This window comes from Microtus pennsylvanicus, chromosome 5, assembly GCF_037038515.1.
Source record: "Microtus pennsylvanicus isolate mMicPen1 chromosome 5, mMicPen1.hap1, whole genome shotgun sequence".
Taxonomy (NCBI): Eukaryota; Metazoa; Chordata; class Mammalia; order Rodentia; family Cricetidae; genus Microtus; species Microtus pennsylvanicus.
Genome location: NC_134583.1, coordinates 70099062 through 70125662, shown reverse-complemented (window position 1 = coordinate 70125662; position 26601 = coordinate 70099062). Strand labels below are relative to the sequence as shown.

Sequence of the window (26601 nt, the reverse complement as noted above, 5' to 3'; positions counted from 1 at the left end):
CCTTCTGACTCTGATCCCAATATTCCTACTGTAAGTAGATGACAGTGTTGGAGCAGGCCCTTACTCTACAGCTTCCCCATGTGACATACATGGTTTAGGAGTGAGAGGTTGGAAGGCATCTCCAGAATACAAACTTGCAGCTCAGCAGTTCCCCTCTGCTGTGGGCACCCTTTGCTCATGCATTTCAAAGGCAACTTTCAGTGGTTTGCTATCCCAGGATCACAATGTGCAATTGTGATTGGACACCAGGATAGAACTAATGTAGCGCAGAACGAGGAGTTCCTTTCTTTCCAGATCCCTTCTTCATGACATTCTCTTAAATCTGACTGTAACAGAAAGTCTTGGTAGTAAAGAGAGCAATAGGTCAGGCCATCCACATCAAAGGTACTACCCTCCTGTGTAGACCTGCCTGGATGCGAAACGGCTGTGTAACCAAGGCTCCTGGAATGTGCAGAAATCCATCTCTGCCCATGAGTTCTGTAGTCACAGGAGAGCAACCCCACATCTGACTCAAGAAAGGCTGTAAAACTGAGGAGTCGAAAATTGATTTTATTCATAAAAATACTCATTATACTCAATAGGAACTTTAGAAAGGGTAGTCAGTATATACAGGGTAGAGCCTTAGCCAACTATTAAAACAACAAGAATAAATTATTTAAAAACCAACAACAAAATTTAAACCAAACAAAGAAAAAAATATCCAAACAAATGAAAACCAAACCCAAACCAGAACCCTTGCTCCAATTAAGCTAAAAATAGTCTCTAGCTCTAGATCCAAAAAACATCAATGGAGAGCATCTGGCTCCCTAAAGACCCCAAAGGTGACCAAATTTCCTCTACAGACCCTTTCTCAGGACTGACATGGCAGTCCAGGATGTGAAACTGGAGAATCCCCTTTGACATTTTCTTTATGGATGATCAGTGACTAACACAGGTGAGGGATGCTGTAGTCTCTGTACTGCGTTGTCTTCACCAACACTTTCCTGTGACATGGAGTCTCCCTCGGCACTCACAGGAGAGGGAATCCTGTGCTTTTCCCTGTGGTGTGTACAGACTACAGCACGGCATCAGTACAGTCTTTCTCGTGAGAGTCCTCACCACATATGGAGGGCGCAGCCGGCTTACTAAAGACATGGAGAGGAAACTGACAGAGGAAGCCTTGCTCAGCAGCACATCCTCCCCATGCTGCTGTGCGCCACTCAGGGTCCACCTGCTGACCAATGTCGGGATTTGGAGTCATTCTTGGTGGGTCCTCTGAATGTCAGGCTTCTTTCTCATGATTTCCTTTCTCCAGGAATAGTGGGCCAACAGAACATGAATCAGATTGGCGATGGATCCCCTGCAGTAGGTGGAGATTTTTCTTACTCCTTTGTTCACAGCTACAAGGAGGGGTCTGCTTCTCCGTAGGTGTTGCTGCTCGAGTGGAGAATGTGTGAAGATTCCTTCAGCCTCCTCAGTTCTCCAAAGCGGAGCTGTCAGAGAAGGAAAGGCAATCAGATGCATAGGAAGCCTCATTGGACCACAGCCTAGACAAAATCAGGGACTGTCCACACCTGGGAAACAAGCATCAAGGAAGAAAACCCACCCCATGAATGCCAAGGTTGCAGGGGACAGGAGTCAATGGTGGCTCATTGGCCTGGCACACACACGGCTCCTGCTGCAGCAGGTCTGTCTGCAGGAGGCTCTCATCCTGGACTGTGGCCAGATCATGCTGGAGGTTTTCATATTAGGGGAGGAAAACAGCTGGGACACAGGTCTGTTAAGGACCTGCCCTATCAGCTTTTGAGCTATCACCAGCTCTACTCAACTGGGAAATCCAGCATTATAATTGAGCTGGGCTCATTCACTCCTTGCTTCTACAAAAATAAGACAGCACCTGAGTTTCTTTTTTTCTCCACCTTTAAAACTGCTAGAAAGTGAGCTGAGAAATACACACTGTGGTGAACTAGAAAAACAGCCCATTACTCCAATAGTTTAGATACATTCTATTGAAAAAAACTGCAGTATAGCAATGTCTGGGTCACAGGCCTTGAACAGATGCCAGGAAACTGTGAGCAACCTGGGAAGTTAACTGTATAAGGCCCTGAAGAGGAACAAACACAACACTGCAGTGAAGGCTGGGCTTATTCCTTCAGCACAGAAACTTCCTTGGATTCAACATGTCAAACTCTAAATGTGATTTTAATTCCAGAGAAACCTTCTTACAAAAAGCAGATGCAAACTGCAGAGAACCCATAATCAATAAGAAGGTGCTGTATGCTAATCTGCCCAAGTGTAGGATTTTATCTCTAAAGCTGATACTCCTGGAGGAAAATAAAGTGGCAGGAGGAGACACCATCTTCCACAATTAACACTGCCTCTATTAGGTCTGGGACGACCATAGGAAGGATCAATGCACTCAGAACACACGAGAGCACTCAGAATTGAAGAAGTGCACACAATTGAGAAAGATTAAGGATAACACATATTGCTTCCTGTGCAGACATTTCTGTTGACTGAGCCAACCCAATACTCTCAGATGTTCTTTCCCTGGCTTTGACTGAAAAGTCATGCAAATGTCCAGGAACCCAAATAGGACAGAGATTCAGGTACTAGGGAACTACATGATATAACTCCCTCTTCGTGGCCTGGGATCCTACCTCATCTGGGAGACAGCGAAGGGATTCTGCAGCTTTTCTGCCATTTCTATATATTTGGTGACCAGATCCCTCAGCTTCAGCAGGGATTGTTGTCTTTCCACCAATATATCCTGTTTCTGTTCATTAGAAGATTATGATCTTAGTGGAGGGTTGAACACTCAAACACACACACATGCACACACACTCCTCAAGGCACACTTCTGGATATACATGTACAAGAACATACACATTCAGCAAAATAACAAGAATTAATCATTTGATATTTCTCTGTATCAATGGTCTCATTTCCTTAATAAAAATACACAGATGACAGAATGGATGCAGAAACAGGATCCATTTTTCTGCTGCATACAAGAAACAAACTTCAACATCAATTATAGACATTACCTCTGGGTAAAGAATTGGAACAAAAATCTTTCAAGCAAATGTACCTAAAAGACAAGCTGGTGTAGCTATTTTAATACCTAATAAAATCGACCTCAAACCAAAATTAATCAAAAGACATGGGGAAGGACACACCACAAAGATAACATTTTAATTTTTTCTTTAAATTTTTTGAGACAGGGTTTTCCCATAGCTTTGGAGCTTGTGCTGGAACTAGCTCTTGTAGACTAGGCTGGCCTTGAGCACAAGGAGATCTGCTTCCCTCTGTTTTTCAAGAGCTGGGTTTAAAAGTCTGCACCACCACCACCTGGCCATCATTTCAATTCTTAACATCTATGCCTTAAGTAAATTTTTAAGATAAACATTACTATAGCTTAAAACACATATTGATTTCCACATGATAATATGGAAATTATTACCAATAATAATCTCAGTCTCACCAATGTGCATGTCATCAGTGTGCAGGTCATGCAGACAAAAATTAATAAACTCTGGATTAACTGAAGTTTTAAACCAAATAAACTTAACAGATATTTATCAGACAATTAGAGAATACAACTGTATATCAACAACTAAAGAAAGGAAAGCATATATAAGTTCATGGAAATTGAAGATCTCTATATTGAATGAAAAGTGGACCAAAAAATAAAGAAAGAAAGAAATTAAAGACTTTCTAGAATTCAGTGAAAACGAATACATAACCTACGCTAACTTATGGGACACAATGAAATAGTGCTAAGAGCACCAAGTGCCTACATTAAAAATGGGAAGATATCATACTTAATAGTAACACCTCAAAGCTATTGAACAAAAGGAAATATGTCCAAGAGGATTAGACCAGAAGAAATAATCAAACTGACAGCTAAACCAATAAAATAGAAATAAAGATAATTGTACAAAAATAAGTGAAAGAAAGAATTGGTTCTTTGAGAAAATCAACAAGATAGATAAACCCTCATCCAAGCTAAATAAAGACAGGCAAAGAATATCCCAATTAATAAAATCAGAAACCGTATGGGGACATAACAACGGATACCGAGGAAATCCAGAGAATCACAAGGACATACTTTAAATCATGTACTTCATCAAACTGGATTATCTATAAGAAATGAATAATTTTCTCAATAGGAATCATTTATCAAAGTTAAATTAAAATCAGATAAGTAAATATACCTACATTCCCCAGTGAAATAGAAGTCATTCTTAAAAGCCTCCCTCCACCCCACAAAAAAAAGCCAGGGTCAAATGGCTATCGCACAGAATTCGACCATACTTTAAAGGAATAGTTAATGGCAATACTCCTCAAATTAGTTTGCAAAATAAAAACAGAAGAAAGAGTGCCCAAATCATTTTATGAGGTCACAGTTACCTTGATACCCAAACCACAGAAAGATTCGACAAAGATACTTACAGACCAATTTCGCTAATGGACATAGATGAAAAAGTACTAAATAAAATACTTGCAAATAAATCCAAGAATATTTCAAAAAGATCATCTATTATGATCAAGCAGTCTTTAACCTAGAGATGTAGGGATAGTTCAGCATATGAAAATTAGTCAATATAATCTACCATATAAAATGAAGAAAAAAACATACGGTGATCATCTTACTAGATACCACAAAAATCTTTGACCCTTTCATTAAGAAAGACCTCAACACAAAAACAGACAGAAGAGAATATAAGGAATAGCTGGAACATGCCAGCAAAGGAGATGATTTCTGAAGAGACACTGGCACTAAGATCAACAATTAATAAAGGACCTCAGGAACACCATGAGTAGGAGAAAATAGAGGTTTAAAGAATGGGAAATGATTTGCATCAACTCGCATCAGACAGAGGGCTAATATCCAAAATATACAAAGCATTCAATAGACTAGACATCAACCATCCAAATCGTTCAATTATGAAACGTGGTACAGATAGAAACAGAAAAAAAAAGAAGAATCACAAATAGCTGAGAGACATTTAAAGAAATGATCAACATTCTTACCCTTCAGGGGAATTTGAACCAAAAACTCCTTTGAGATTCTACCTTACGCCTGTCAGAATGGCTAAGGTCAATGGCAGGAACGACAGCTTATGGTGGTGTGGATTTGTAGCAAAGGAAACACTCCTCCATTTCTAGTGGGAGTCCAGAGTTTTCCAGCCTCTAAGGCATCAACATGGCGATTCCTCAGAAAATTGGGAACTGATTTACCTCAAAATCTAGGTACACCGTTCTTGGACATATATCTAAAGGATGCTCTATCCTATCACAAGAACACTTGCTCAAGTATCTTCACTCTGGCTTTATTCATAATAACCAGGAACTGGAAACAACCTTGATGTCCCTCAATGGAAGAATGGATAAAGAACGGGCAGTACATTTACAGAAGAGAATATTACTTGGCTGTTTGAAAAGTGATATCCAATTGCTATTATAAGCAAATGGGTGGAGCTAGAAAAAATCATGCTGACAGAGATATCTGAGATCCTGAAAAACACATATTATATATATATATATATATATATATATATTTACTTATAAGTGGGCATCAGTTGTTAAATAATTCATAATCAAGCCACTTTCTGCACCCCAGAAAAGTTAGGTAAAGAGAAGGTCACTAGAGGAAACAGAAGAATTTCCCTGAGAAAAGAAAATAGATTAGATTTTGCCAGTAAACTTTGGTTGGGTGGGGAGGGAATTGAAAGGGATCCTGTAGGGGGGAGGGATGGAGGCAGAGAGTGTGGAGAGAGAGTGTTGGAGTTGGGGAGCTCCCAGAGGCTGCTATGGAAAGCTAGTACAGATAAAACTTCCTGGAATTGCTGTTTTCTTTGATCATTGTGTTTATTTTCTCTATGGTATCTTCAGAATCTGAGAGTCTTTCTTCTATCTCTTGTACTCTGCTGGTTATGCTTGTTTCTGTAGTTTGCATGCAAATGGATGGAAATAGAAAACACTATCCTGAGTGAGGTAACCCAGACCCAAAAAGATGAACATGGGATGTACTCACTCATAATTGGTTTGTAGCCATAAATACGGGACACGGAGACTACAATTGGTGATTCTAAAGAAGCTAAGTAAGAAGGTGAACCCAAGGAAAAACATATAGTTATCCTCTTGGCTATGGGAAGTAGACAAAGTTGCTGGGGAGAAAATTGAGATCTTGGGGGTGGGGTGGGATGGGGGTAAGGGGAGATGGGGAGAGAAAAGGGAGAAGAGGAAGAAGGGGGTCTTGGAGAAAAAGGAGGATTGGGATAAAGGAAGGTTTGATAGGGGAGCACGGAAGCACAACTCTTAGTTAAGGGAGCCACCTTAGGGTTGGCAAGAGATTTGAACCTAGAGTGGCTCCCAGGTGCTCAAGCCGAGGTCCCCAGTTAATTCCTTGGGCAGCTGGGGATAGAGAACCTGAAATGACCCTATCCCATAGCAATACTGACGAATATCTTGCATATCATCATAGAACCTTCCTCTGGTGATGGATGGAGATAGAGACAGAGACCCACACTGGAGCACTGGACTGAGCTCCCAAGGTCCCAATGAGGAGCAGAAGGAGGGAGTACAAGAGCAAAGAAGTCGGGACCACGAGGGGTGCACCCACCCACTGAGACAGTGGAGCTGATCTATTGGGAGCTCACCAAGGCCAGCTAGACTGTGACTGAAAAAGCATGGGATAAAACTGGACTCTCTGAACATGGCGAACAATGAGAGCTGATGAGACGCCAAGGACAATGGCAAGGGGTTTAGATCCTACGTAATGTGCTGGGTTTGTGGGAGCCTAGCCAGTTTGGATGTTCACCTTCCTAGATATGGACGGAGAGGGAGGACCTAGGACTTACCACAGGGGAGGGAACCCTGACTGCTCTTTGGACTGGAGAGGGAGAGGGAAAGGAGTGGGGGGAGGGGGAGAAGGGTGGGAGGAGGGCAGAAGGGTGGGAGGAGGGGGAGGGAAATGGGAGGCTGGAAGGAGGTGGAAACTTTTTTTTCTCATTTTCTCAATAAAAAAAAAGAAATAAAAAAAAAAACTTCCTGGAATCTATATGGGGGATCCTAGTGAGGAATCCTAGTAGTGGCACATACAGAGTCTGAACTGACCATCTTCTGTAGCCAAGAAAGGCTTCCAGTACTGAGACTGGATTGCATTCAGTTGAATATTTGGCTGGAGGGGATTCTGTGGAGATCCCTATACAGCTCCGGCTCATGCTAGGACAGACTGCTGCTCTCTGAAAACTAACAGTGGGCTCCCATTGTTGTGGACAACATCTACACATCATTGAACCTAGAGAGAGCAAGCTGTTGCCTGCATGGAGCCTTCACCCATATGCTCTAGTCTCTTTGGCATGGGATGATACTCTGCAGGTTACAGAAAGAGAAACATGACATCAACTCAGCCACAAAAACCTTGACTTACAGTCTGTCCTCCCTGCAAGTTATGCTGGGGCACTGTTGGTGCAGAACTCGACAGAGTGGCCATACAATGTCTGGCTTAACTTGAGGCTCATGCAAGGTGAGGCAGTCCATTCCCTATAATCCCTGGATGGCTAAAATCTGCAGACCAAATAGCCCAGAGACATAGCACAGAAGCAAACATAACTAAAAAAAAAATCAATGAACTGATTACTAATATTCCTATCAATGTTCTGCTATACTCATAGATTGGTACCTTGCTGGTCTTCATCAGAGAGCTTTTCTCTAGCAGTAGTTGTGTGAAAGTGAGTATCTAAATTCGAACTTTCTATCAGTCCTACCCATTGGAGCTCAGGAAAACTTTAAGAAGAAATGGGGAGAGGGGTATGGATTTTAGGAGTAAGCGGGAATGATGGGCTGGAGGGCACTAGGAGAACATGGCCCACTGAATCAAGTAAACAGGGCTCACATAGGCTCACAGAGTTCTGTATGGGGCCTGCATGGGTCTGCACCATGTTCTCTGCATATATGTTGTTGTTTTGGTGGGACTCTTAATAGTGGGTGTGGTGTGTCTCTGACTCTTTTGTCTGCTCTTGGGATGCCTTTCCTCCTATTGGAAAGCTTTGTCCAGCCTCTGTATGAAGGCCTTTTTCTTGTTTTGTCATGCTTGCCTGTTCTTTTCTGGAAAGAAAACAAAGGGTAGCAGATCTGGAAAAAGAGAGGTTTATAGGAGCAGAGAGAAGTGGCGGTAGAGAAAACTATGGCATGTGAGAATAATTTATTGTCAATAAAAGGAAATGTTCGCTCAATAAAAAAAAGTGAATCGTTGAAGAGTTACAACACTTTAAAACAGAGTTATTAACTGTGTAATCTCTACCCAAAAGGAGAGCTTAAAATTTTCTTCCTCTAAAATATTAACAAGGAGCAGGAATCCCTATGATTCGATGGCATATAATATTTTTCACTTATAGCTGGGATTCATAGGCCATGGCTAGTGGGAAGGAGGTAAAATTGCCTTTTCTGTGAAGAGTAAAATTTATGGACAGATCCTTAGTAAGGCTTAGATTCTGCCTCCTGCAGGAAAATCCTCTGCTCCTGGAGGTCTCAAACGCAATGAGAGCTGGAGGGTTGCACCGAGCAGACACCAGCTATGATGTAAGAGATGAATTAAAGGTAATAACTTCATCAGTTCCTTCAGGACAGACATCTTATCTGTTTGCTGCAGGTATAGCTTACTTCCTGGCATTTATGGGACTCCCAACATAGACTCTTGAATGGTTAAATGAATGAAAGCTACCTTTATGTTATTCGTTTTAAAGCTACCTGTCTACTAATGATAAAGCATCTTAAATTATATTTTCATCGATGCTTTTGAGATGACTATAATTTAGCACCTATGTCTTAAAAACACAAATGTAAGCCGGGCAGTGGTGGCGCACGCCATTAATCCCAGCACTCGGGAGGCAGATGCACGCGTATCTCTGTGAGTTTGAGACCAGCCTAATCTACAAGAGCTAGTTCCAGGACAGGCTCCAAAACCACAGAGAAACCCTGTCTCGAAAAAAACCAAAAAAAAAAAAAAGCACAAACGTATAATCTACTGACCTTGGACATTTGGTTTAAGCATCAATTTTAATTTAAGTATTTAGACTAAGTTTGAGCTTGTGATGCAAACCCTTAATCCTAGCTACTCAGAGACTGAGACAGAAGGACTGAACATTAAAGTCTGGACTGAACTCTACTGTGAGTTCAAAGCTAACCTTTGGAATGTAGTGTGATCATATCTCAAGACTTTAAAAGGATTTGGTGATATATCTCATTGTTAGAATGTGTAACAAACATGAGCAAAGCCCAGGTTTAATGTTATTTTAATAATTAGATCAAATAACCATGGGAGAACTGCTATTTTCTGAAGGGAAATTAAGGAGGAGTAGACCCGGGGTCCGGGAACAGGGGGTGAATGACTGGGAGGAGGGAAGGAGGTGGAACTGATGAAACATGAGAGAAGATAAAACATGTAGACAAGAACCTCCCCTTTGACATTTACACGGGGATTTCCTCCTTCAAAGCTGTTTCCAGCCATTGATCTCACAAGATGCTAAATCCTTAGAAAGTCTTGGAATAATCACAGAAATCAACAATTGGACAGGATGTTAGTGAGCTACTGGAAAAGTGGGTGGATGATCACGTGTGTGTGTGTGTGTGTGTGTGTGTGTGTGTGTGTGTGTGTGTGTGTGTGTATTACTACAGATGGTGGACAGCCTGCCCACATTGCTGCAGCCTACCTTATCCCCCTCGTCACATAGCTCACAGAACTTCTCATCGGTCTTTTCATAGAGATTCTTCACCTTCTCACAGGCCACTTGCAGTGAAATCTGCTCCCTCCATAGCTTTTGGTTCTCCTCTCTCAACATGCTCACTTTTTTCTTCAACTGAGTTCGCTCACTCAGGAGCTGGTTGTGGAGGATGCTGAACCATCACAAAAACACCATGAGACCTACCTAGCCTCCATCTCCCACATCACCCATGCAAACTCCCATGTCCCCAGACAGCCCTAGACCAGAGCCCACAGTCACCATGCCAGGATACCCTAGTGGCTGTCAAATGTCAGAGAATGGCCAAATTACAGAAAGACTCAGACTGCTTTTGAAAACTGTTACAATGAAAGAAATGCATGTACTTCTGAGAGCAGGGTTTGCCTCCTACCACATGTACTTAACTGTCCGTGGTACTGGGAAAGCATCAGCAGCTTGAGACGTAGAAGACAAACATTCTGTGAGGGAGGACAGCAGACCCAATTGAAATATATTCTATCTATGGGTAGAATGGGATCACCTCTGTAAACCCCTACCAGAGCCCCCAAGACCCACAAATGCCTGACACCTTTATCATGGTACAAATAGATTTTCTATCTAGAGGCTCCTGAGGCTGGCAGGACAATGTTGTGATGGGCTCACAGATACTTCAGTCTTAGCAAAACTAGTCCAGTAGGTCCAAGTCAAGAGCATAAGACAGACTGCTTTTTATAGGGAGACAGGCCAAAAGGAAAGTCCTCACTTTGGTTCAAAGACAAAAACATGGCAAAAGCAGTCACTGCCAAGGAATAGAGTCCCAGTGAAGTCAGTCACTCACCTGTAAGAGACGGTTTCCTCAGTCAGCTCCTTGCACTTCTTCAAGGCCTCTCTCATCTCCATGGGGAATTTCTGTAGATCCAACATCACTTTCTTATGCTCCATATTCAGCATCTCCAACTCAAAATTTAGCCTGTATTAGGGCATAGCCCCAGAGCAAAGAACCCCGTGAATTCTGGCCTTAATGATCCTATGATTTCAGGCTGTGCCCTAAACACCCCAGCACAGTCAATGTCACATTCTGATAGCTATGAACGAGGACAACCTGGTGCTGTTTAAACTTCCTGACGTGGCCCCAGACCAGCAATCAGAGGTGCAAAGGGAGTGATCCAGAGCTGCATGAGTTCCATTAATGGGCCTGGAGGAATAGAATAGTTAAGTCCTGGGGAGCCTGTGTCACAAGTCTGATCCCACCAGAAATCTATGATAATGTTGTTCCCGTCTTCAGAACGGGGATTTTTGATCCCAGGTTCCTATTGCTACATGGATGTCTAAAGCACAAAATCAGTGTTTCCAGCGAGCAGACCTGACTTAAGGATAGATATATAAGTCTCCAGTGGATTCCAATGGGCTGCCAAGGTGAGCACACGGGCCAGGAGCACCATCACTGGTCATAGTGGAGTTCCCTGACCCTAAGGGAACTTAGTGGGATCACCTGGAAACTGTGGCACAGAAAGAACCACATGCCACAGACCCCCAACTGCTAGGACACACACACACACACACACACATACAAAGAGGGTGCCAAATAAATGTAGGCAGGCAGAATTGTCTCAGAATATAAGAAACCAGACTAGAGAGGAGCAGTGATGAAGTTCAGACCTCATGTCACACACTGAGATGCACCAAGACGACTAGGGCCCTCCAGCTGCTCCCAGGAGCAGCCAGTACTCAAGCACCTGCTGGTTAAGCACAAAACTCACCATAAACTCACAGCACCTAGCATCGTCCACAAGCCAACACCTGCCAAGGCCTCATGAAATGTATGCTGAGAGCTCACAAACTATTGCCCCATCCCCAGACTGATCCAGGCCACAGGCTCTGCTTTTTATTTGGAGGAATCACACAGCCTGTGTCCTGATATCACTCCTTCCCAGATTTCAGCTATGCCTCTCAGTGCCCTCAGGATCTTTAGTTTAGGCAGAACACTCTGGAGGTGCAGCCTCCAGTGACCTGAGGAATGCTGGGGTTGACTCGGTAGGGTCAAGACAGTTACGCAGGAACTAGACAAAATGGCTACCTGTTGTTCAAATCCTTGTTGGTATAATTAGCGAGAATTCCACGAAGTTCATCCCTTTCTTGGGTCATCATCTGAAGCTGCAGGGTCAGTGTAGCCACCGTGTTCAGCCGCTGCTCCTGCCCAGTAACAGAGTTTGGGGTTGATGTTTGTCCAGCACTCCCTGCAGGTAGATAAATATTAGTGAATTTATGCAGTAGTGTGGCACAGGACCAGGAGAGATCATGTTGAGTTCAAACAAGAGGCCAAGGAAGAGTGAATGCATGGAACACAGTGAAGGATCAGGACAACTCCTCAAACTGGGAGCCCAAAGGCATGCCTCTGTCTCCACTCACTGTGGCTAGCTATGTGTATCAGCCCCTACTGCTGCCCCACTGGCCCTGAAAGGCATATGTCACCCAGCCATGCTGCTTTGGAAATATCAACTCATTTCTGATATGATACAGAAAATTCCTGGAGTCTCCAGTGCTTAGAGACTCTCAGTCTGTTAGTGTGGCCTGGAATAGAAGTAACTGAATGTCTGAGACCCTGGTGCATAGATGGGGAATTTCCCATGAGATACTCACAGAACCTAAAGAAATCACTGATGATGAGTTGTAGCAACAACCTACTCTCACACCCCATTAGTCTGTGCCTCCTGCTGGTCTTTGCCACTCAAAATAAAATTAAAGAACTCAAAGAACAGCAGCTATAACTTTGACAACTCCTGGATCTCTGCCAAACTAACTAGCAGCAATCCTTGACTGTGGGTCTGCACTTTGGTAACCCAGAGAAGCAACATAGAACCATCTCTTCCAAGATCCCAGCTACTAAACCCCATTTCTGTAAGGTCCAACTCAACCCCCGACCTCCTCCTTCGAAAGTCAGATTCTCTGCCAACCAGTGTGCTCAATCTTGCCATTGTATCTTCTGGTGAACCCTATATGCACATAATTGATGTGGGAGTGATTTCTTATTAATAAAGAAACTGCCTAGACCAATTTGATAGGCCAACCCTTAGGTAGGCGGAGAAAACAGAACAGAATGCTGGGAGAAAGAAGCTGAATCAGGAGTCGCCATGATTCTCCCACTCCGGGCAGACGCAGGTTAAGATCATTCCTGGTAAGCCAGCTCGTGGGCTACACAGATTAATAGAAATGGGTTAGATCAATATGTAAGAGCTAGCCAATAAGAAACTGAAACTAAAGGGTCAGGCAGTGTTTAAAATAATACAGTTTCTGTGTAATTATTTTGGGTAAAGCTAGCCGTGCCGATGGCCGGGTGCGAAGGACGCAGTCCCGCCTCTCCTATTTCAACACATAATGAGTGCCCCAAGAATACAACACTGTTGGTTTCAAAAAAAAGATGCCAACGACTCTTTAGGATACTGCAGAATGTCCAGAGAACGGACCGTTAGGGTCACTGCCAACTGCCATCACTTATCTCATAACTGTCTCTTCCCCAGTTCACCAAAAGCCAAGCTGGCTTTTTCAGGTGCCTTCCCTGAGACACAGGGGAAGCTCGTCAGCACCTCTCTGATAGTTAGACTCTAATTAATTATAATTTAATACTTCATCATATATGGAGGTCAAGACTCATTTTCTAAACATTCCCAAGGAACGGCTCTTCACCTCCTAATCAAACAGATGGGAAGTGAAGGATACTAAGAAATTAGCTCATGTTGATGTGGAATGAAGTTCAGTTTCATGAAGTGAATGAGTACCTCAGGAAATATCCACAGGGCTGTTAAAATGTGTGGGGGTGATGGGGATTGTGGGTGACCCATCAGACCAAAGATGAGTCACATGGGTAATGATGAAAATTTCCCCCAAACGTCAGCAGAATACATTCCATCCATCATGATGTTAGCAAAGGTGAGATCACCTAATGACAGGACAGGCTGGAGACACCTAAGGGCATCCACAGGTGAGCCCTCACTCACCAAGAACAGACGCTTGCAGGGAGAGTGATGGCTCATTCCTGCACTCAAGTTAAAGTTAAAGTCAAGTTAAAGATGACTGGCTATTGAGATTCAGGAACTCAGAAACCTTACGGGTCACTGACATGCAGCAATACCCAATGGTTCCTACCCTGCAAGTGGATGTGAGGTACTCTAGCTTTGGCCAGAGGATTTTACTCTCCCTGTTATTAGTGACCCACAACCAAAAGAAATCCAGTGTGGGTGAAGCTCAGTGCTGTAACTGAAACCTCATTCATCCCTCTCTCCTTCCTTCCCACTCAGAGTCAAAGCAGAGGGCCCTAGCACAGCAGCTGCAGGGTTGACCATTACTGGCTCTCTGCCAATCTAAGCATCAGAAACCCTAAACTCCAGGTCTACTCTTTAGTAACAGAGAGAAGCAGGATAGATTCATTACCTCCACGAAGCTCTAAGATCCTGTGAATCACTATGAAAAACCAAGCTGAAGCCTTCCACCATCAAGAAACTCCCCACTCCCTCCCCAGGACTCACTGCGTTTTCCCCAGAACCATTTATGTCTTGATGTGCGACACTGAGGTTGAAGGCCAGCTTCCTTCTGCCTCCCTCTAGTCTCGTTATGCTCTCCCTTCTGTCTCCCAAGGAGCCTGCTCAGTCTTGCCAACATGGCTGCGTCCAAAACCCGTAGGCAATGAACAGATGCCCCACAGGCAGTTGGTGTTGCCACAACACTGATGACATCACAGAGAATCAGGGGTCTCCAGGATACAATAGAATGTCCAGGGAGGGGTCTGCTGCTGTCCATGGTACAGCCATTACCTCTGACTCATTTCCTCACTCCAAAATGACCTTAAATTAAGCAGCCATATCAGGAGCCTCTCTGGGGTCAAAAAGGGAAAAGGAAGCTCTTATACAGGTAGAAATAAAATATTTCCCCTGGAGAATCAGCAGAGCTCACTCAGGCTTTAAGGTTGTGAGTGAAGATGTGATTCACTCTTGACGTGTCTGGTTGGAGTCACATGAGGCCAGATGATCCCTCAGATATTTAGAAAAAACAGTCCTAGAAGCAATATGATGGTCCAAACCTTGAATCAATATACTGAGGCAAGAGCAGTGACAAGTCAGAGGTCTGCCGGGGCTGTGTAGAGGCACCCTAAGTTGGAAACACACATGCACATGCACACGCATACAGATAGAAGAGGCACACAATCATGGGATAGAATATGATGTACATCACTGCTATGCTGCTTCTATCAGCAAACAAAAGCCAAATTCCTTGGCCTAGAGCCAGGTGTTATGATATATGTGCTTGTTAATGGCTTTTGGGTACAATACCCATTAGGAGATCATGAGAAGGACAGGCATTTGGAGAGGCTTGGGGTTATTAAATCAAAGAGTTTGGTTATAGCCTAACCTCAATTTTCTATTTCTGACAGTTCTTGTAAAGAGGATCCAGCCCATCGTTAGGCTGAAATTCATTTTCTCCAGATCTCTGGACTTTCTCAACAGAAGCATGTTCCTTAGAACTTAGGGCTGATGAGGTCTGTCAGGTGATCTGTGCCATTTCAGATATGGAAGCCCTAAGCAGGTGAATGTGATTAGCAACTTTTTTGCTAAACAGGGTCTTGTAGAGACCAACAAGTTGAGAACCAAACATCTGGCAAAACTGGTATGAAAATGTTTTATGAACATACAGAGTGGTGCTGTGGTAAAGAAGCAGAAGTGAGAAGTGAGATACAGAGAGAGAGAGAGAGAGAGAGAGAGAGAGAGAGAGAGAGAGAGAGACAGACAGAGAGAGAATATGGTTTGCAAATCAATCTGAGATGTGACAAGATCTAGAAAACAAGGTATAATGGATTACCAGCAAATTCCAGCAACTAAGAAAGAGGCCTGTGTAGGGGAAACCCAGCCCAAGGGTTGTGTTAGCCTTGGGCTAATGTTTAGGTATAAATCTGGCGGGTGTGAGCCCCGCCGGTCCCTTTTTGTACTTCCTGTTCATCACTGGATCCCTAGTGTTGTAAGCTATTCCCTCATTAAAGTTTACTATTTCATATTAAGCTAGCCTGGTTATTACGCCACACAGCTTGGCCTTTTCAATAATTAATTGTGAGATATCACACTTCCATGAACACACTTCTCCAACTCAGGAGATATACTTATCCACCCCAGCCAAATATGCACAAAACCATTCTGCATGTGCCTGCCTCTAATCTCACCAGTCTCCCACACAAATAGGCTTCACTCTCTTCCAAATGACCTGAGATTCAGTTGACAGGTGACCGCACCTATGACCCACAATGTTTTCTCTTGACCCACCCATGGAATCTGGAAGGTGCTCATGAAATGAACTGAGAGATAAGACTTTGCCTACCTGATACTCAAAATGCAGCCTTGAGATTCTCAATCTCTGGATGATAACCCTAAACCATCCCTCTACAGGAAAGGGAGTCTTGCTGTCAGCTAGTTTTTCTTCTTCCCTTTACATTCTTCAGAAATCGAGGGGACAGCCTCCTCAAGCCTATTCACAGCGGCACATGGTACAGCTTGGCTTCATAACCCTCTAGTCTCACCTCAAGAAGTCAAAAGAAAATTGACGGAGTTCACAAACACTCATATGGTTGGAGATGCCGAGGTTATCTATTGTTCACTCTAGCAGCTTCCAGGGCTAGCTTGTTTCTTTATATGACAAATGTAATATAGAAATTATGAATTCAGAGAGTCGTTATATTCAGTTTTTATTGCTTCTCTGCCATGAAGTTCAAAAAACTTTTTCTGACTAAATACATTTTCTAAAGAGGTAAAATCTGTAGAGTTTTGTAAATGGAAATGGAAAGATGTGAATAAAGCCAGAAAATAACTTATCATAAATCAGAAGGATTAAGGAAGATAAAGAATCAAGATCATATGTGAAACACCTATTTTTGGATTCTATTAATGGAAGCATTAGAGTTCAAAATGCATCAGCACTAGACATTGTTCATTAACCATGAAGCTAATTATCCCAGTATGCTATGACACATTCTTATGGACTCATATACACTGATATGCATAAAAAGTAGATACTGTGCTTACCATAATTCACATAATGATTCTACTTTTAGGAAACATCCTTATACTGAAACATAAGTGCTCTGTATGAAAGTTGTGGGAATGGGCAAAGAAGGAGCCCAAGGACCTAAGAATGTATTTCTAAAGCAAAACCAACAAATTCTCATCACAAAACATTCAGGAAATATGGGACACAATAAAAACACCAAACCTAAGAATAATTGGGATAGAAGAAGGAAAAGAAGTACAGCTCAATGGTCCAGAAAATATATTTAATAAAATTATAGAAGAAAACTTTCCCAACCTAAAGAAAGATAATCCTTTGAAGGTTCAAAAAGCATACAGAACACCGAATAGACTGGACCAAAAAAAAAAAAAAAAAAAAATCTCCTCGCCATATAATAATCACAACACAAAACATACAGAATAAAGAAAGAATATTAAGAAATGCAAAGGAAAAAGGTCAAGTTACATATAAAGGCAAACCTATCAGACTTACACCTGACTTCTCTATGGAAACAATGAAAGCCAGAAGGTCCTGGATAGATGTACTGCAGAAACTAAGAGAACATGGATGCAAGCCCAGACTACTATACTCAGCCAAGCTTTCGTTAACTATAAATGGAGAAAACAAAATTTTCCAGGATAAAAACAAATTTAAACAATACGTAGCCACAAATCCAGCCTTACAGGAAGTAATAGAAGGAAAATCACAAACCAAGAAGTCCAACAATGACCACAATAACTCAAACATCTAGAGACTATTCACCAGCAAAACTCAGAGAAGGGAAACACACAAACTCTATGACTAAAAAAGTGACTGGAGTTAACAACCACTGGTCATTAATATCACTTAATGTCAATGGATTCAACTCACGTATAAAAAAGCACAGGCTAAGAGATTGGATAAGAAAACAGGATCCAACATTCTGCTGTTTACAAGAAACACACCTCAACCACAAAGACAGGCACCTACTCAGAGTAAAGGGCTAGGAAAAGGCTTATCAAGCAAATGGACCCAAGAAACAAGCAGGTGTGGCCATAATAATTTCTAACAAAGTTGACTTCAAACTTAAATCAATCAGAAAAGATGGAGAGGGACATTTTATACTCATAACAGGAACAATTCATCAGGATGAAGCCTCAATCCTGAATATCTATGACCCTATTATAAAAGCACCCACGTAAGTAAAAGAAACATTAATAAAACTCAAGGCTGCCATCAAACCGCACACACTAATAGTAGGAGACTTCAACACTCCTCTCTCACCAATGGACAGGTCAATCAAACAGAAACCTAACAGAGAAATTAGAGAATTAATGGAGGTAATGAATCAAATGGTCTTAACAGACATCTATAGAAAATTCCGCTCAAATAGGAAAGAATATACCTTCTTCTCTGCAGCTCATGAAACTTTCTCGAAAACTGACCACATACTCAGTAACAAAACAAACTTCCACAGTTACAAAAAAAATATTCGTAACCTCCTGCGTCTTATCAGATCACCATGGATTAAGGTTAGAATTCAACAACAATGCTACCCCCAGAAAGCCTACAAACTCATGGAAACTGAACAGTCAACTACTGAACCACACCTGGATCAAGGAAGAAATAAAGAAATTAAACTCTTCCTTGAATTCAATGAAAATAAAGAAACAACCTACTCAAACTTATGGGACACTATGAAATCTGTCCTAAGAGGAAACTTCACAGCACTAAGTGCCCACCTAAAGAAAACAGAGAAAGCACACATTGGAGACTTAACAGCCCACCTGAAAGCTCTAGAAAAAAAAGAAGCAGACTCACCTAGGAGGAGTAGAAGACTGGAAATAATCAAACTGAGGGCCGAAATCAACAAAATAGAAACACAGAAAACAATCCAAAGAATCAATGAAACAAAAAGCTGGTTCCTGGAGAAAATCAACAAGATTGACAAACCCCTATCCAAACTAATCAACGGCAGGGAGAGAATATGCAAATTAATAAGATCAGAAATGAAAAGGGGGACATAACCACAGACACAAAGGAAACTCAAAGAATCATTAGAACTTACTACAAAAGCCTGTATGCCACAAAACTGGAAAATGTCAAAGAAATGGACACGTTTTTAGATAAATACCGTATACCAAAGTTAAACCAGGAACAGGTGAACAATCTAAATAGACCTGTTAGTCGCAAAGAATTAGAAGCTGTTATCAAAAACCTCCCTACCAAAAAAAGCCCAGGACCAGATGGTTTCAATGCGGAATTCTACCAGAACTTCCTAGAAGACCTAATACCTATACTCCTTAATGTATTTCACAATATAGAACCAGAAGAGTCATTGCCAAATTCCTTTTATGAAGCTACAGTTACCCTGATACCAAAACCACACAAAGACCCAACCAAGAAAGAAAATTACAGGCCTATCTCACTCATGAATATCGACGCAAAAATTCTCAACAAAATAGGGGCAAACAGAATCCAAGAACACATTAGAAAAATTATCCATTATGATCAAGTAGGCTTCTTCCCAGAGATGCAGGGCTGGTTCAACATACGCAAATCTATCAATGTAATCCACCATATAAATAAACTGAAAGAAAAAAGCCATATGATCATTTCATTAGATGCTAAAAAGCATTTGACAAAATTCAACACCCCTTTATGATAAAAGTCTTGGAGAGATTAGGGATACAAGGGTCATACCTAAATACAATAAAAGCTATTTACAGCAAACCGACAGCTAACATCAACCTAAACGGAGAGAAACTCAAAGCCATCCCACTAAAATCAGGAACACGACAAGGCTGTCCACTCTCTCCATACCTCTTCAATATAGTGCTTGAAGTTCTAGCAATAGCAATAAGACAACATAAAGGGATCAAGGGGATTCGTATCGGAAAAGAAGTTAAGCTATCGTTATTTGCAGATGATATGATAGTGTACATAAGCGACACCAAAAACTCTACCAAAGAACTCCTACGGCTGATAAGCACCTTTAGTAATGTGACAGGATACAAGATCAACTCCAAAAAATCAGTGGTCTTCCTATACACTAAGGATAAGGAAACAGAGAGGGAAATTAGTGAAGCATCACCTTTCACGATAGCCACAAATAGCATAAAATATCTTGGGGTAACTCTGACCAAAGATGTGAAAGATCTATTTGACAAGAACTTTAAGTCTTTGAAGAAAGAAATTGAAGAGGACACCAGGAAATGGAAAGATCTTCCTTGCTCCTGGATTGGGAGGATCAACATAGTAAAAATGGCTATTCTACCAAAAGCAATCTATAGATTCAATGCAATCCCCATCAAAATCCCATCAAAATTCTTCACAGATCTGGAGAAGACAATAATCAACTTTATATGGAAAAACAAAAACCCAGGATAGCCAAAACAGTCTTATACAACAAAGGAGCGTCTGGAGGCTTTACCATCCCTGACTTCAAACTCTACTACAGAGCTACAGTATTGAAAACAGCTTGGTATTGGCATAAAAAACAGAGAAGTCGACCAATGGAATCTAATAGAAGACCCTGACATTAACCCACAAACCTATGAACACCTGATTTTCGATAAAGGAGCTAAAAGTATACAACGGAAAAAAGAGAGCATCTTCAACAAATTGTGCTGGCAAAACTGGATGTCAACCTGTAGAAGAATGAAAATAGATCCATATCTATCACCATGCACAAAACTCAAGTCCAAATGGATTAAAGACCTCAATATCTGTCTGAACACACTGACCTGATAGAAGAGAAAGTGGGAAGTACTCTACAACACATGGGCACAGGAGATCACTTCTTACGTATAACCCCAGCAGCACAGACATTAAGGACGTCATTGAATAAATGGGATCTCCTGAGACTGAGAAGCTTCTGTAAAGCAAAGGACACTGTCCCTAAGACACAAAGGCAACCCACTTACTGGGAGAAGATCTTCACCAACCACGCAACTAACAAAGGTCTGATCTCCAAAATATATAAAGAAATCAAGAAACTAGACCATAAAAGGCTAATCAACCCAATTATAAAATGGGGCACTGAGCTGAACAAAGAATTCTCAACAGAAGAACTTCAAATGGCCAAAAGACACTTAAGGTCATGCTCAACTTCCTTAGCAATCAGGGAAATGCAAATCAAGACAACTTTAAGATACCATCTTACACCTGTCAGAATGGCTAAAATAAAAAACACCAATGATAGCCTTTGTTGGAGAGGTTGTGGAGAAAGGGGTACACTCATCCATTGCTGGTGGGAATGCAAACTTGTGCAACCACTTTGGAAAGCAGTATGGCGGTTTCTCAGGAAATTCGGGATTAACTTACCCCTGGACCCAGCAATACCACTCTTGGGAATATACCCAAGAGAGGCCTTATCATACAACAAAAGTATATGCTCTACGATGTTCATAGCAGCATTGTTTGTGATAGCCAGAACCTGGAAACAACCTAGATGCCCTTCAATGGAAGAATGGATGAAGAAAGTATGGAATATATACATATTAGAGTATACTCAGCAATAAAAAACAAGGACTTCTTGAATTTTGCATGCAAATGGATGGAAATAGAAAACACTATCCAGGTGAACAATCTAAATAGACCTGTTAGGCGCGAAGAATTAGAAGCTGTTATCAAAAACCTCCCTACCAAAAAAAAAAAAAAGCCCATGACCAGATGGTTTCAATGCGGAATTCTACCAGAACTTCCTAGAAGACCTAATACCTATACTCCTTAACGTATTTCACAATATAGAACCAGAAGAGTCATTGCCAAATTCCTTTTATAAAGCAACAGTCACTCTGATACCAAAACCACACAAAGACTCAACCAAGAAAGAGAATTACAGGCCAATCTCACTCATGAACATCAACGCAAAAATCCTCAACAAAATACTGGCAAAACGTATCCAAGAACACATTAGAAAAATTATCCATTATGATCAAGTAGGCTTCATCCCAGAGATGCAGGGCTGGTTCAACATAAGAAAATCTATCAATGTAATCCATCATATAAATAAACTGAAAGAAAAAAAACCATATGATCGTTTCATTAGATGCTGAAAAAGCTTTGGACAAAATTCAACATCCCTTTATGATAAAAGTCTTGGAGAGATTAGGGATACAAGGATCATACCTAAATACAATAAAAGCTATTTACAGCAAACCGACAGCTAACATCAACCTAAACGGAGAGAAACTCAAAGCCATCCCACTAAAATCAGGAACACGGCAAGGCTGTCCACTCTCTCCATACCTCTTCAATATAGTGCTTGAAGTTTTATCAATAGCAATAAGACAACATAAGGGGATTCGAATTGGGAAGGAAGAGGTTAAACTTTCATTATTTACAGATAATATGAGAGTGTACATAAGCGACCCCAAAAACTCCACCAAAGAACTCCTACGGCTGATAAACACCTTTAGTAATGTGGCAGGATACAAGATCAACTCCAAAAAATCAGGTGCCTTTCTATACACTAAGGATAAGGAAGCAGAGAGGGAAATCAGAGAAGCATCACCTTTCACGATAGCCACAAATAGCATAAAATATCTTGGGGTAACCCTGACCAAGGAAGTGAAAGATCTATTTGACAAGAACTATAAGTCTTTGAAGAAAGAAATTGAAGAAGACACCAGAAAATGGAAGGACCTCCCTTGCTCTTGGATTGGGAGGATCAACATAGTAAAAATGGCTATTCTACCAAAAGCAATCTATAGATTCAATGCAATCCCCATCAAAATCCCATCAAAATTCTTCACAGATCTGGAGAAGACAATAATCAACTTTATATGGAAAAACAAAAAACCCAGGATAGCCAAAACAATCTTATACAATAAGGATTGTCTGGAGGCATTACCATCCCTGACTTCAAACTCTATTACAGAGCTACAGTATTGAAAACAGCTTGGTATTGGCATAAAAACAGAGAAGTCAACCAATGGAATCGAATAGAAGCCCCTGACTTTAACCCACAAACCTATGAACACCTGATTTTCGATAAAGGAGCTAAAAGTATACAATGGAAAAAAGAGAGCATCTTCAACAAATTGTGCTGGCAAAACTGGATATCAATCTGTAGAAGAATGAAAATAGATCCATATCTATCACGATGCACAAAACTCAAATCCAAATGGATTAAAGACCTCAATATCAGTCCGAACACACTGAACCTGATAGAAGAGAAAGCGGGATGTATTCTACAACACATGGGCACAGGAGACCACTTCCTACGTATAACCCCAGCAGCACAGACACTAAGGGCATCATTGAATAAATGGGATCTCCTGAGACTGAGAAGCTTCTGTAAAGCAAAGGACACTGTCCCTAAGACACAAAGGCAACCCACTTACTGAGAGAAGATTTTCACCAACCCCGCAACTGACAAAGGTCTGATCTCCAAAATATATAAAGAAATCAAGAAACTAGACCGTAAAAGGCTAATCAACCCAATTATAAAATGGGGCACAGAGCTGAACAAAGAATTCTCAGCAGAAGAACTTCAAATGGCCAAAAGACACTTAAGGTCATGCTCAACTTCCTTAGCAATCAGGGAAATGCAAATCAAGACAACTTTAAGATACCATCTTACACCTGTCAGAATGGCTAAAATAAAAAACACCAATGATAGCCTTTGTTGGAGAGGCTGTGGAGAAAGGGGTACACTCATCCATTGCTGGTGGGAATGCAAACTTGTGCAACCACTTTGGAAAGCAGTATGGCGGTTTCTTAGGAAATTCGGGATTAACTTACCCCTGGACCCAGCAATACCACTCTTGGGAATATACCCAAGAGAGGCCTTATCATACAACAAAAGTATATGCTCTACGATGTTCATAGCAGCATTGTTTGTGATAGCCAGAACCTGGAAACAACCTAGATGCCCTTCAATGGAAGAATGGATGAAGAAAGTATGGAATATATACATATTAGAGTATTACTCAGCAGTAAAAAACAAGGACTTCTTGAATTTTGCATACAAATGGATGGAAATAGAAAACACTATCCTGAGTGAGGTAAGTCAGACCCAAAAAGAGGAACACGGGATGTACCCACTCATATTTGCTTTCTAGCCATAAATCAAGGACATTGAGCTTATAATTCATGTTCCTAGAGTAGCTAAATAAGAAGGTGAATCCAAAGACAAACACATAGGCATCCTCCTGAATATTAACCTTCATCAGGCGATGAAAGGAGACAGAGACAGAGACCCACATTGGAGCACCGGACTGAAATCTCAAGGTCCAAATCAGGAGCAGAAGGAGACGAAGCATGAGCAAGGAACTCAGGACCACAAGGGGTGCACCCACACAGTGAGACAATGGGGATGTTCTATCGGGAACTCACCAAAGCCAGCTGGCCTGGGTGTGAAAAAGCATGGGATAAATTTGGACTAGCTGAACATAGCGGACAATGAGGAATACTGAGAACTCAAGAACAATAGCAGTGGGTTTTTGATCCTACTACACGTACTGGCTTTGTGGGAGCCTATGCAGTTTGGATGCTCACCTTAGGAGACCTGGATAGAGGTGGGCGGTCCTTGGGCTTCCCACAGGTCAGGGAACCCTGATTGTTCTTTGAGCAGATTAGGGAGGGTGACTTGATCGGAGGAGGGGGAGGGAAATGGGAGGCGGTGGCGGGGAGGAGGCAGAAATCCTTAATAAATAAATAAATTTAAAAAAAAAAGAAAGAAAATATCGACATCCTTAGTCATCAGAGAAATGCAAATCAAAACGACTCTGAGATTCCATCTTATACCTGTAAGAATGGCCAAGATCAAAAACACTGATGACAACTTATGCTGGAGAGGTTGTGGAGAAAAGGGAACTCTCCTGCATTGCTGGTGGGAATGCAAGCTGGAATACCCCTTTGGTTGTCAGTGTGGCAATTTCTCAGAAAATTAGGAAACAACCTTTCTCAAGACCCAGTAATACCACTTTTGGGTATATATCCAAAGGATGCTCAATCATGCCACAAGGACATATGCTCAACTATGTTTATAGCAGCATTGTTTGTCATAGCCAGAACCTGGGAATAACCTAAATGCCCCTTGACTGAAAAATGGATAAGAAAAATGTGGTTCATTGACACAATGGAGTACTACCAGCAGAAAAACAGAATGACATCTTGAAATTTGCAGGCAAATGGATCGATCGAGAAAATATCATATTGATTGAGGTACCCCTGGCCCAGAAAGACAAATATATGTACTCACTCATAAATGACTTTTAGATATACAGCAAGGAAACCCAGACTACAATTCACAGTCCTAGAGAATCTAGACAACAATGTGGACCCTAAGAGAGACACATATGGATCTAATCTATATGGGAAGTAGAAAAAGACTAGATCTCCTGAATAAATTGGAAGCATGGGGACCATAGGAGAGGGTTGAAGGGGAAGGAAGAAGCTTGGAGAGGAGCAGAGAAAACTGTATAGCTCGATAAAATAAAAAAGTATTTAAAAAAAAAGAAAAGAAGATACTTGCCAGAAACTTCTGCCGAGCCCTGACAAGAGATGCTTACTGTGATAGGTTGAGCTCAAATCTCAATTTTTTCACCCTGACACCATAAAGTTCTTGTAGGATACACATAATTCTTGTAATTTTCCAGCACCTGATGGCCCATATACTAGGTGAGGAAAGTCACCACACTGCACCTAGCGAAGAAAGAACAAGGCATTTTACTTCGTCGAACCCAGGGGCTCCAGGTTAAACTACTTCTAAAGCACTAAGGTATTTTGTTTACGATCCGACTCCAATAGAAAATTTATCAAACTTTCATGTTTGCTTTCTCTAGGCACTAGTTTAATCTAACTTGCACGAGCAACAAAGAACAAGCAAGGCACAACACTAAATGCTTAAAGGCAGGAACTCCCTCAGCAAGCTCTCTGAAGGGCACTTTCAAAAATGAGGGCTGATGGGAATGTGGAACTGATCTCTGTAACTGAGACAGATGCTTGTCTTGCCTGGGTTCCCAAAATGATTTTCTTGCTAAGAAGGGGGTACACTGATTCCCTTGCAAGTTAATTTGGGGGGTACAGGAAGACTGCACATAAGGGATGCTATGGGAAAGAGTGTGTTATCAAACACCAATAAGAGAATGACATCAAACTAAAGGGCACTATGGGCATGGGGGCTTGATCCGATGAGAAGATGTAGACTTTAAAAGTACATTCATTAAGGCGTAGGAATAGTATACTAACCCTTGTCCTAAGAATATAAACAAGTAGCCACAGGAATCAATAAAATGTGTCCATCCTATGGCTAGGAAACTTAACGTTGAAGCTACTGTAAAAACCGGTGTGCATACACATGAAGTACAATGCTCGATTTTTATATTATTGCACGCATTATAAGAACAACAACAAAAAAGACAACTAAAACATATCTTCCACTTCCCTCCCGATTCTTCCAAAAACTCTCATATGGAGGATAGAGGCACTGGTAAAATAAGTCCTCGTTTTCAGAAAGGACTTAGCTGTGATTCCGAAGAGGCTAGTAACTACGAACAGGGTGCAGGGCACTGTCCCCTCCATCAGCCCGCCATCTAGCTACCTGCAGCATGAGAGCCTATTGGCCCCAGCTCTTCCTTCAAACGGGGTTTGCAGCCTCCGCCAGGTCCGCACCCAAAGCTCACGGGACCCCGGGCAGCAGAAGCAGCACTCCGGGGAACTTGTCACTTTGGGTCCCCGCTAGCCCTGCAGCGCCCGCCTTCTCACTCCCTTATCCTCGGGCTTTTCAGGAAGCGGCGGAACGTGCCGGCCTCCGCCGTCCCGGTCTGCTCACCAGGTTGCTCAGCTGCGCCACCTGTTCCTTGTGATAGTCCAGCCGGGCGAAGGAGCAAGGCCGGTATTTGTCCACCCAGAGGCTCAT

General features: G+C 41.9%; 1 protein-coding gene across 1 annotated transcript; it reads right to left on the bottom strand.

Annotated features, from left to right (window-relative positions):
• Window positions 1–530: 530 nt before the first annotated feature.
• On the bottom strand, window positions 531–26601 carry LOC142851338 (disks large homolog 5-like). The gene is made up of 6 exons (XM_075975201.1): window positions 26484–26601; window positions 11785–11944; window positions 10546–10677; window positions 9699–9882; window positions 2640–2755; window positions 531–1472 (listed from the first exon to the last, which is right to left on the bottom strand). Exons 1-6 carry the CDS (start codon window positions 26599–26601, stop codon window positions 1454–1456), a joined length of 729 nt encoding a protein of 242 aa, XP_075831316.1. The 3' UTR covers window positions 531–1453.